General features: G+C 44.9%; 1 protein-coding gene across 1 annotated transcript in view; it reads left to right on the forward strand.

The window, feature by feature from the left end:
• GRIN2B (glutamate receptor, ionotropic, N-methyl D-aspartate 2B) overlaps positions 1-12731 on the forward strand; it is a 410955-nt gene that overhangs the window by 305123 nt on the left and 93101 nt on the right. The window contains exon 4 of the mRNA XM_004693259.1: positions 1997-2111. Coding sequence (XP_004693316.1) covers positions 1997-2111 — 115 coding nt within the window. The remainder of the gene's footprint in view (positions 1-1996; positions 2112-12731) is intronic.

The raw sequence follows: 12731 nt of genomic DNA on the forward strand, positions 1-12731 counted from the left end.
GAAAATTTAAGCTGCTTTCTGACATAGTCATCTCTTCCCCTTCATGGGGAAAATTTAAGCTGCTTTCTGACATAGTCATCTCTTCCCCTTCACTGTATCAGGAAACCACATCTAGTGGTCACATCTTCAGGCCCTTGAGAAACCCTCAATACAATGACCAGATACCCCTTTTGCTTCTCAGCAGTGACGTCTTCTAGAAGCACTGGGCCCGAGGCTCTGGAGTAGCACATCATAGGAACAAGAGCTAATCATTACTGACTCCTTGGCCATTATGGTAAAGGGACATTAATTACTATGAGCCGATTGCAGTAAGTTGCTTGTAATGAGCACACCCATGGGGATTCCCACTGGGGGCGCTCCTCATCAGGTCGGATGGGCCAGCAGAGGGTGAGGTGAGGTGCAGGTGCTGAGGAAGACAATTTTGTTGGCCTCACTCTCGTTATTGTCAGAGTTTCTGCTAATGTGTGTGCCTGCACCTCCAACCCCACCCATCTCTCCTGTTCACTGCACACAGTGCAGCACCTCGTGGAAACTAGATGCTGATGCATCTTGTAATTCTTTCTCCCTCCTGACTTACCTAAGTTATCTGTCTGTCTGGTTTTAGGTTATGTTTATTGAGGTGATGTTGCTTTACAACACTGTTTTTCAGGGACATAGGCTCACACCTCTGCAGATGTGTATTATCACACCACTCCCACCACCAAACCACCAGTAATCCTCCACCATAGTTCTCTGCCCCTCCCCTCCTCCCCATTTGGTAGCCTCAGCATAAAAATAGGCAGAATTGCTGAACGGACAATTTCCAAGGAAGGTAGACAGATGGCAAACAGGCACATGAAAAAGTACTCATCACCTATCAGGGAAATATAAATCAGTACCACAGTGAAATACCTACTCACACCCAAGAGAATGACCCATATCAGAAAGCCCACTGCCAACAAGTTGTTAGTGAGGACATGGAGAAAAAAGAGCCTTCACACCCTGTTGGTGGAAATGTAGGTTGGCCTAGCCCGTATGTAAAACAGGTGGAGATTTCTTAGAATATTAAAAGTAGGTCTGTCATGTGATCCAGCAATCTCTTTCAGGGATGTCTCTCAGAAGGACACAAAAATTGATGCGAAGGTATATATGCCACCCTGTGTTGACTGCACAATATATGGAAGCACCAAGCTATGGAAGCAACCTCAGCATCTGATGACAGATGAGAGGTAGAGATACACAAATGAATACTAATAAGCTCTGAAAACAAGTGAATCGTGCCATTTGTGACAACAGGGATGGCACTGAAAAGGATTATACTAAGTGAAAAAACTCAGAAGGAGAAAGACAAATAATGGATGAGCTACTCGTAGGTGTAGAGAAGCAAAACAAAAGAACAAACACAAACAAATTCTTGGAATCATCTTGCAACTCCTAAACGGATGTGAGGGGGTCTTACTAAGATTTGGAAAACTTGTGCAAATTCCTGGTGGAGAGACTCTGGGCTCCCATCTGCCGCCTTCTCGGCAGTCAGTATCTGGACCCACTCCAGTGTCTTGTCTCCACGCCTCTTGCCTCTTAGCTCAGCTCCTTTTGTGTTTTGTTTTGTTTTTGAATAATAGTTACCACTTAATGAGAGTTCCAGTACCATGGCAAAGTACCTTATTTAAGTCTTACAACCTAATAAAGCAGATTTCTTTACTACCACCCCCCTTTTGATTTTTTGGCCAATGGTAGATCAAAACTGATGTTCCAACACCAGGAACTTGTTCAAAGTCATAGCTACAGACTAAACTCAGTTGCAGTTTATTTAAGTTACTTTTAGCCTTTAGTATTGTTTCTAGTAAGTGGCTGTTGGGGTGACTGTTGTCTATGCACTGGGAGCTCCAGGGATACCAGGTGTCTAGTGGGATTTGTTAGCTCCAGCTACATGTCTATCTCCATCCACCTTCCTCCCTCCTTGTTCTGGTCCTGCTTTTTCACACACCTAACCTTTCATTTATTTTTGTCTTCACAGATATCTCATCAATGTCACTTTTGAAGGGAGAAATCTGTCCTTCAGTGAAGATGGCTACCAAATGCACCCAAAACTGGTGATCATCCTGCTGAACAAGGAGAGGAAGTGGGAGAGGGTAAGTCAATGATGTCTTTGGTGATTCTTGAGCAAAGTCAGGAGATTGGCATATAAAACTTTACATGTGAAAGGAAGAGAATTCCTTGGTTTTGTTCTCTGAGCTGGAGAGTGAGAGATCAATACTTGGAGAACACATTTCACAAACTCTTATCTTCAGTTTTTACTACTTTGGTGAAAGAGATTGTTCTCTTCAGGAATTATTGCTTTTACTGGTTGTGGTGCTAAGTCATGAATGTTTGAAGGGAAGCGTGTACATGTACAGTTGAACACAGTTTGATGAAACTGAATCACTTGTGGGATTTAGATGTTGTGTCCTCTACACAAACTGGGGAGGTCTGTGAAACCTCCCTTGTGGCAAAGAGGTTGCGTTTACTGTGACTTGAAACTTACTTTGCAAAATCCTTCTGAATCTCTCACTGCAAGCTGATCATAGTGTCTGAGATGCTACCATTAGAAATTAATTTCTAGGGTGGCTGGGTTCAATTTCCCAGCTCCCCTGCTCAATAACTTGTCAAATTCGACACATCTCTTAACTGCTTGGTGCTTCCACTTCCTTGTCTGTAAAATGGGAATAGTTATAATAGTAGCAAAGTTACAGGGTTCCTATGAGAATGAAATGTGTTAATATTTTTGAAAGGTCTGGTAAGTGTTCAGTAGTAACTTATTACGATTCCTGCTTCCTAGTTAAATACAAACATTCCTGAGAGTCCTGTCATCCTTGGTGTTTCTGCAAGGGTGCTCTGTGGGGTGCTTGTCCCCTTGAAAGCCTTTGCTGATGAAAGACTCTGCCAATAACTAAACTGAGGACATGCTCTTCACTGTTTCTCATTCTGGGAGAGTCTCAGAAGATACTAGCATTAGAAGGTTCAGAGGTGTCTAATGGCATCTTTAAGTTTACTTACGCTGGCATTTCCCTAGATTATTTTCTCACCAGTTTCCTTGGCTCATGAAATTCATATTCTGTGAAGCATGTAGGGAAATACTGTTTTGAGGCAGTTTCAACAGACCTCGTGGGCCAGTGGGCTGAGAACGAGGCTCCGAGAGACCATGTGGCTTTATCTGAAATGGGGACCAAGCTATGTATATGTAAGAACATAGCCAGGAAGGGAGACCGGAGATAAAGTTCTTGAAATGTGCAATGTTGTCATACATAGCCAGGCAGGTGGCCCTGTACCAGCTCCCTGTGAACCTGGGCATGCGTGGGCAGGTTGTAGTTCTTGCCGTAATGGGACAGCGTCTGTCTGTCACGCAGCATCTGTCCCAGGCCCTGTGACCAGCTCATTTATGCTCGATGTTCTTGATGACAGTGTTGCTCTCCCTGGAGTTATCATTTGTTCAGAAATGGTTGTTCCCTGGGCTCCTGCTCTTCACCCCAATCAAGCTGCTTTTCTGCGGCTGTGAAGACATAATAATTTAAGAAGTACTCAGGGTCCCTCATGTATAACATGCTCTTCCAGATATCTCCAGAAGAGGAGTTATTAATAACAGAGACTTCATGCATGGATGATTAGATGTCCAGCTGGGCAGCCTTCACACCGTCTGCGGATGGCTGTTTCAAGTTTGGGGCATCCCATGCTCGCCTTTATCAGAGAGGCACTGCTGACTCGCTCGTGATGACTTGTCTCCCTTCAGCTGGAATCCGTGACTTGGGGTATTCATACACCCCTTCCCCTGGGCTAGAACCTCCCTCAGAGGTGTGTCTTCCTTCCTTCTGTATCAGTTGTAGCTTTACTTTGGTGCTTGAATTTCCTTCCTTCTGATTGGCATAGGAAGCTTGGTATGATTCTGCAAGTGGACCTCCCTGCCCTTGATCACCTTGATCCTTTCAGATAACCCTGGGCTGGGCTGTGGTAATGAGCTACTGGGCTGTGTTCTTTGTCGCCCAAACCTGCTCAGGGCTTTTGTGCTACATGGGTTGAATGCAGCCTTTATCTGGCCTTGCTGTTAAGGTTCTGGCCCACCTTCTAGGGCCAGCCTCTTCTTCCTCTCACTTCCATCTCTCCACCAAGCTGTAGTGGGCTCCTCTCTGTCCTGAGAGTATGTCCTTCACCGTCTGCTCCTGTATAGCATGTCTTGATGTTTCCTGTTCCTGCAATGAGTTAGCCAGTGATCTGCTCTTAGCCCTCCTTTGGAGCATAGTTAAGAGAGTACTGTCTCCTTCCCTGAGGTACATGGTGCCATGCAACCCCTGTCCCCTGTGGTGTGTCCATGCTGCAGTCGCAGCAACCATTGCAGCTGCCTAAGTCTGAGCTGCATGCGTGTTTCCAGAGGGCAGAGCTGCGTGTTGACATCATCATGTCCTGGCAACCCAGAAGAGTGTGTTGCATAGAACAGTTCAAGAAAAACCAAATGCATGAGTCATTACATAATATGTGCATCTACGGTCTATCATGAAGAACCCAAATTGACGCTATTGCCCTTGATACACAAGTTATTTATGTGTGTGAGGTGGGGGCGAGGGGGAGAAATCTCTAATGTAGTTTAGTTTTCATAGGTGCTTGTTTAAATGTAGTTAGGGAACTTGTTTGAAGAGGTTTATGTTAATCCTTTCGTAAGGCATTTGGGAGAGGCTGGAAAGTCATCGATCAAAATGTCATCAGATTGACTTGGTGAAGCCAGGGATCATTAGCTACAGAGAGTGTTCCCTGAGCTCACAGCCTTGAGCTCCCAACTTGCATGTCCTTCTTAAGTGCCATTTGGGTAATGGGGGTGGCAGGAGCCAGGCATAGCACCCAGGCCTGTCGGGGGTGTGGTGTCAGGACTTTACTTCTGGCCTTCAGACCCTCAATGTGAGTTCTCAGTGCTCCTATGGCTCTGCAGAAGGCCCTCTGTGATTCAAGGAAGCGTTGGTGTCTCTTCCCAGTGGGTGGACAGCAGCTAGGCACAGGATGGAGATTGTGCAGGTTGGAGGTCGCCACTCAGGAGACAAACAGGGAGATTGTGTAGAAACATGGGCTAAGACACAGGACTCTCCATTTCCAGCCAGGCCCACTAGCTGTGTGGCCTGCTCTTCTCTTTTCTGGATCTTTCTTTCTACTTATCTAAAATGAGGGCATGAGATTAAGAAGATTTTGAGTCATTTCCAGTTCTTACCTCTGGGATTGCAAATAAATGAGTAGAAGCTTGGACCGGAGGTTGGGAAGAGCTGGGACAGGACTGAGGAACCTGACTTTGTAAGGAGAGTAGCTCCCGGCGCCTATTTACCCTTCCTGTCATTGAGATAAATATCACTTCCTTAGAAGTCCTTCCCTGATGACCTGAGCTAATGTAGCCACCCATTCCTCCTTTTACTGCAGTTTACTTTTCTTTCATATACTTATTACCGTATGTTTTGCATATTGGCCTGTTTTACTCCCTGTCTCTTCACAGGAGGACAGATGCTTCCTGGGGCAAAGACCTTGCTCACTTCTTTCATCCTAGCGCTCATGGAGTGTCCCTGACTCAGAGGGATTCATTCACAAAATAATTGTTCAATGAAGCTTCGGTAGACTTAGGAAATTTAGAATATTGACCAGCCATTTCACTGCTACCTGAAAATCTCCCATTTAAAAATTGTGTTTTGCGAGGAGAGTGTGACAGTGCTCTCTCTTCCACCTTGGGGTGAGGTCTGGGGGGCAAAGGCTAAGTTTCCTCAGTGCCTATGCACTTCTTACCACAAAGTGCCAGGTCAAGGAAGAGCCTTTCAGTGGGTGTGAATCGTGTGCTGAGATTTCACAGTCTGCCTCCAGGTGTTAAGAGGTGGTCGCGGTGTACCTGGGTTATCGACTTGAATGACTTGCAGTAGAGCTGGGCTCCTGAAGCCAGAAAGGACAGAGCTCGCTTCCTCCCTTGCAACCTATACAGGCAGAGGGGTAATGTTTCCCAAGTCTGTTTTACTTTTTGTAAAAAAGGGCTTCACCTGAGGTTGTTAACGAGGATTTGAAGAGATTTTCTCGTAAAACAGCAGTTCATAATGCTTGACATCTAGCCAGTACTTAGCAAATGTGAGTTGGTGACCCCACCCACTTGCCTTTTAAATTTTTCATGGTAATTTGTGAAGGTAACATTTGCTCACCATGCAAAAGAATATCTAGTAAAAAAGGTTTTCTGAACACCTGTGACCCTCGGTGCCCAGGACTCATACTGTTTTCACTGTCTTGAGTATTTTCCCTGAGAATAGTCCCAGCTTCTCCACATCCTATGTATTTGCTCAACCTCCTTTAAAACAAATAACACTTTCCTGTACCTTTAATAGGCTCCTACATGAGGAATCACTGGTAGGGTGGGGGCTGGACTAGCAGTGATTTTGACCTCTAGGTCAAGTAGTGTTCTTGGAAAGCCAAGTCCATCTCTCATGTGCAGGTATGGAGAGAAGAAGATGTAAACAGGCACAGCCCCCCACCCCAACCCCATGTGTGCCTAGCATGGTGAGTGGGGAAGGGTCGAGAAAGTGGGAAAAAAAAAAACTGTTTCCAGAGGTTCACTGCTAAGTGTCTCTAAGTGGAGGACAGCTGCATAAACTTGCATTAAAAATAGTCTGGCACAGTGAGCCGTTCCAGCGAGCATTCAGACTTCTGTCTTTATCAGAGCCTCTCATGATTTGCTTCATCGCTGCTGTGCGCTCTACTGCCATTTAATCGCTCCTAAAATGGGGATAATAAAATGAAATGCGATGGGGGTGTGTTCTGAGTAATGACTTCAAGAAATGATGACGGTGCGTTTTCCGGCTGAAAGATGTAAACAGACCTTAAAGGGACTGTCTGGGCCTGGCTTCCAGGCGGGGCTTTTTTACTTGTCTTTCCCCCAAAGAGACAAGTGTCTTTTATAAGGAGGGAACTTCCTCTTCCCTGCCCTTCCTCTCCTTAATCCCCCACCTCTCAGTCTCACTCACATCTGAGCTAGCAGACTGCTCATGAGCCCAGGAACCCCGTCTGTTGGTTGTTCCACTCTGTGTCCAGCCTGGTGTGAAATGTGGCTAAGCAGACCACCACATATTCGGTGTGGTCTGAACATACCTGGACAAATTCCTCCCAGCCTCCAAGCATCAGCCAGAGAATGACCAGAGGGTGTGTGAGGAGGTGAGGAAGCAGCGCCCCATACCAAGAGAGTTTGTTCTAGATCTCCTGGTAGCACCATTTGATAACATGCTATTTTTACTGACTTTGAACTGAGTACTCATATGCATCATCGGATTAAGGGATTAGAGTGGGATCCGTGGAGAAAGGCTGTGGGAATTGGGGTCTTTAAGGGGAAGATGGAAAGACAATGAGGTGATGACTTACTCTCCTTAAATGGATGAAGAATGATGGTACCAAACACTGAGATCAGCTGTTCACGGTCTCCTCAGAGACAGAACCCGAGTAAGTGGGCTTAACATCAAGCAGAGAGGATTTATATTAGCTATAGGGAAAATTTCTTAATAGAACTATTGAGTACCCGAGCTGTTAACAAGACTAGGAGATGGCTTTGGAAGTCCAAAAATTTAGGTATGGCCTCATCCGTAATGTGTGCTCCAGCCGTACAATGATGCATGAGCTACGTGCCTTTGAGAGCTGCCCACCTCTCTCCTCCCTCCCTCCTCCTCCTCCTTCCTCCCTTCCTCCATCTTAAAGAAAGTGTGTCCCTCCCAAAGCCTAGGACAACTGTCATCCATCTCATTTAAATTTTACTGGGATTTTATTTCATGACAGTTACCTGTCGTTGGCTCCCTTTACTCCCTCTCCCTCCTCCCCTCCCACATGTAATTAGTAAGCATTTGCCATGAGCCAGGCATTGCCCCCACCAAACCTGTATTGCAGTTTTCCCAAAGGTAGGATGGGGGTGAGGGAACAAAGTACATTGCAAGGTGAAGGGCACGTTTTGATGTGATTCTATTACCTAAGGAAATGTAAAAAACTTGCTATCTTGTGCAGGCTGGTTGGTGGATCTTTCATGTTGCTTGACTAGTAAAGACACTGCAAATACATATTTTCTTTATGACGGTGGCTGACAGATGGGACCACTGGATTGTACTCCTTAGTTGTCTTTCTGAGTTATGATTATCACAGGCTCTCACTTCTAAGTGTTCCTTCATGTTAACTGAGCACCAGGGTCAAGGATCCACCCTGTTTGCCTGGACCCTTTTCTGGGTTTCCAGAAAATAGTCTTCAGAAATATCATCTTAGAAAGCTTGGTTGACATCATGTGCTTGTCAAGCCAATGAATGAAAAGGAGAAAAGAGCTAGTTAACCTTGGTTGACTTTGCCTTTGGGACCTGTACCTGCAGATGGGGAGAAAACACAGGACTGAACTCAAATACAAGTGCTGGCTTAACCTTGGCTTAAGGAAAGTGGTAGAGAGGAAAGTGTACCCAGTGTCGAGGCCAACTTTCCTCTATCTCGTTGGAATTTTATTGAGATTTTTATTTCATGACAGTTATCTGCCTGAATCCTCTGAATTATCTTTGTTATTTCTAGGGTTTTTTTTTACAATTTTTTTAAAGGTTTAGTTTTTGGTTCATACAGAACTGGGTACAGGCCAGAGGTGCAAGGGCAGTGAGAGGCTTCACCAGAGACAGAGCGGGGAGCAGAACAGGCAGATCAATGAAGCACACTGCTGAGGGGAGCAGAGGGCCGGTCAGGAGAGATCTGCCATGCCATGTGGTCACCTCCAGGGCAGACGGGGGTAGAAGTCAGGCAGAAGTGGCCTTAGCTTCTTAGTGCTGTGCTTTAACCTGCTGCGCTATCAAGGAGGGCCCAATTTCTAGGTTTTAACTTCTTTCAGTGGTGGTACTGAAGAAGAGGTAATGGCAGAGAGGTTAGAGAACACTTTACATATGGGCTGGAAACAACATTTAAGGTAATTCATACTAAAGACATTTGGGGAGAGAAGATAAAATTTAATTCTCCACTTGCCTATGAACACTAACAATCTACACTTCTGTTCCTTACTAGTGCTTTTTTTTTTTTTTTCTACGACTGCCTAATATTCTTCTGTAAAGATACATCAGATTTCTTTAAACTGGACCCTCCTGGTTAGACATTTGTATGTGAGTTAAATGAGACTCTGTTGCTCATGGGAAAGTAACTTCAGAGCTTCTGGTAGTCCAGCTTTGATGCCATAACATTGCTTTTGAGCTCACAAGGTTTGGTTACTTTGTTTAGCTGTCTAATGTCCCTAAACATTAAACATGACAGCCCTTCCCCTGAGAATGGCTTAGTGATATTACATCAGTAACAAGCAGCGAACACAGCCATTTGGTGTGGAAGTCTTGGCTTTTGTGATTCCTGGTCTGCTAGGAACCCCAGGTTTTCTCTTTTTAATCTTCTGCTCAATCGTGTTACCCCCTGACTTTGCTGATAAGGATATTTCTTATCTCTGGTAGTCCACACACTGGGATTACTGTTGTGGTTCATGTCTGTATGTTTCCTCAGTTTGGGGCCATTGTCATGGGAGTTGGGGATGCAAAGTTCTGGTCCGTGTGCCTCAGGGTCTAGTAGTCTCATTTCTGCGGCTACTTCTAGCCTTTGCCCATGTGACCAAGGAAGAGCAATTGTAATTCCTTCTTTCACCAGTAGGGGCAACACCTGATTAACTCACATACCCACTGGATAATGTCATGTGTGTACCAAGCCCTCATGCCTCCAGGCGAGCCACTGTCAGTGGTACTACTCCTTTCGTATTGTGCATTTCCCCACCAAACAATTTGATTTGTGTATACATTTAACAGCATACTAAACTAAGCTGAGTTGGCATTAAAGCTATAATGTCTGAATATCCTTCACAAGCAAGCATGTCTCAGTTGAACCAAGCACTGGGACAGCTGAATTTTTACTACAGTGATAATGGTTCCGTGCAACCTATGCAGTATCTCTCCATGATGCCTGACTCTGAGAGCCCCAGGAGCAGAGTAAACGGGGAGTTTACAGAAGGAGAAATTCTGACCATGGCACATTAATTTTGCTAATCAGTACAAAGATTCAGAAAGTGTTGGCCAGCGATGAAAATAAATTATCTTTAAAAATAAAAGTTATTCATATAAAACATAGAGATGGATCTTGCATAACAGTCCTATAGGACTCAGGCTACTCAGGGTGATCTTATTAGAATTATTTCTGTTCATAAGTAGGTGAGCGTTTTAATTCATTCTTAGAAGAAAGAGCTGAAGAAGGCCTGGAGGCTCTCACCTTTCCTTCCTTTTGCCTCTTGAATGTCTGACCGAGACTACAGCTGTGAAGGTTCTCTTGGCATTCCAGGCCTTAGCTCTGTCAGCTGAATGCTCTAAAGGGTTAAACTTAAAGGGAGGCTGTCAGAGGGCTAGTAAGAGGGAAAGTGTGATCTTGGGGAGGCAAATAGAAAAGAGGAGAAAACACAACAGAAGTAGCCACTGGGAGCCAGTGGTTGATCCACAGGCAGGAAGCCATTCTCCAGGGAGGTGCTTTCCATGGGCACAGTCTTCTCATTGATACCAAACCACGATGTCCTTTTACATATTTTACTGCAGAGGTTTGGTACAGGGTACCTTCTAAGCCCATCCTCTTCAGCTGTTGCTGAGATAACAGCCTTTATTCTTTACTCATCCCATAGGGAAGGGAGCTTGTTGGCAAAGGAATGAAACATCACCTCTCCAGTAGAATTTCAGGTGGATATTTAAGTCACCTCAGCATTCTCTTTATAGAATAGGGAAATCTCTTTAGAGAATAGTGACTAAATCTTTTTTTCCTATGGAAGCTAGAACAATGTACAATTTCTAGACCATTTGAACCAAGGATTAAGGGATGGTCACTAGCTTATCACACACATAAACAGCACTTTACTTGTGAAGGTCTTAAACACATGTGCAATATTTTTGAGACCTGTTAGTATTTTTTTAAAGATTTATTTGTTCATACAGAACTGGGGTACAAGCCAGAGGTGCAAGAGGTGCAGGGGCAGTGAGAAACTTCACCAGAGACAGAGTGGGGAGCAGAACAGGCAGATGGACGAAGTACACTGCTGAGGGGAGCTGCGGGTGGGTCGGAAGAGGTCTGCCGCGCCATGTGGGTCAGCTCCGGGGCTGGGGATCAAACTCGCACTGAAGCGGCTGTAGGCTGCGCTTTAACCTGTTGTGCCTCTAGGGAGAGCTGCCCTCTCCACAGTTACCCTTCACACCAGCCTGCTTGGCACTCGCCTTAGCCAGCTCTCTCCAGCTTTCATGCCCACATGCCTTGTCTTATGCTCTCCCCATAGAATTGGACTACTGAGTTTATTCCTTGGAGACACAAAACCCAAAAAGCCTCCTATCTTCCTCACCTCTGCATACCACAGCAATTTATCCCAACAGAGGTAAATCATCATTGCCCCACCTTTCTCTGCCTCGGTCTTCTTGTCTATAAATCATGGAGAATAACCGTGCTCACCCCAAACTGTTGCTATAAAGATCCAATATATTTACTTCATATAAAATTCTTACCACACTCCCTGGCATGTCATCAATGCCGTGCAAATGTTCAGTGTTAATTAACTTATTTGAACCAATGGTAACACTGGAATCCAGGATTCCACTGGAAGGCAGGAGAGAGGAGAGATATGAATGCACGCACACACATGCACACACAAACATGCACACATTATGGTCATAGTTACTCAAAGGAAAGCACTGGGAAGTAGCACATAGCACCCTTGGCATGCTTGGTTATGAGTTAGCCACGAGTGAGCTTTCTTCCTGTATTCTCAAATGACTTTTTGCACAGGGATTCTGAAACATTCAGTTTACTAATGAAAATAATCATGGCTAAGTCCACGAGACAGCCTACCTAGCCAGGCTGGGCTCATCCCGTGGAAATCAGAGAATCAGAATCTCCCTCAGTTTAGACTTAGCATACTGTGGGTTCTCGGAACCATTAAATAACAACCAAACACATTACACAGTAACGACAGCTTCTGAACCCTCGTGTGTGCCCTGTGCCACTGATCTGCTTGGTTTTGTTTCATGGTCATAAACCACCACTTTGTGGTAGATAAAGAGTGGCCAATCTCCCTTTGTGGCTTCCTTATGTATAGCCCATAGATGAGACCACAGCCATAAAAGAATTGCTTCCACAGGGAATTGGCTTATGTGCAAGGTTTGTCAAGAGTCGGAGTGTCAAGACCCCTTATCAGGGGATGATTTGGAAAGGGAGTAAAGGATAGTAACATTTTGATTCTGAAAATAGCATTTTATAGTTTACACCAGCAGGTGTCAAAGTGTGGTCCCTGAACCAACCTCAGCATCACCTAGGAACTTACTAGAATTGCAAAATCTCAGGCTGCATCCCCAAACCTCTAGGGAGGAACCTCAGCAATTGAGGTTTGACTATAAAATGCAGGGATTATCTATCATAGACATCTCTTTTTTACAATGAGGAGTTCCCATTTAGTGGGTTTTTAAGACTGCCACTCCGTCATTGTTCTTTATTCTCATTATACTTACCAGCCACCAACTTTGAAATACAAATGTGTCTTTATCTCTCCATAAAGATTTAAGGCCCTGGAGCCTTTCCTCCAAGAGGTTCTGAATTACCTGTTCTTTAGTGACCACTAAGGAAACTCCCTGCTGGTCAGCAAGTTGAGTTTATTCATTCCACAAATATCTCCTGAGCCCACACAAGGCATCAAGACATTCTTCTAGGGGGTGGGGAAA

Source organism: Condylura cristata, unplaced genomic scaffold (assembly GCF_000260355.1).
Source record: "Condylura cristata isolate star-nosed mole 26May11 unplaced genomic scaffold, ConCri1.0 scaffold00036, whole genome shotgun sequence".
Taxonomy (NCBI): domain Eukaryota; kingdom Metazoa; phylum Chordata; class Mammalia; order Eulipotyphla; family Talpidae; genus Condylura; species Condylura cristata.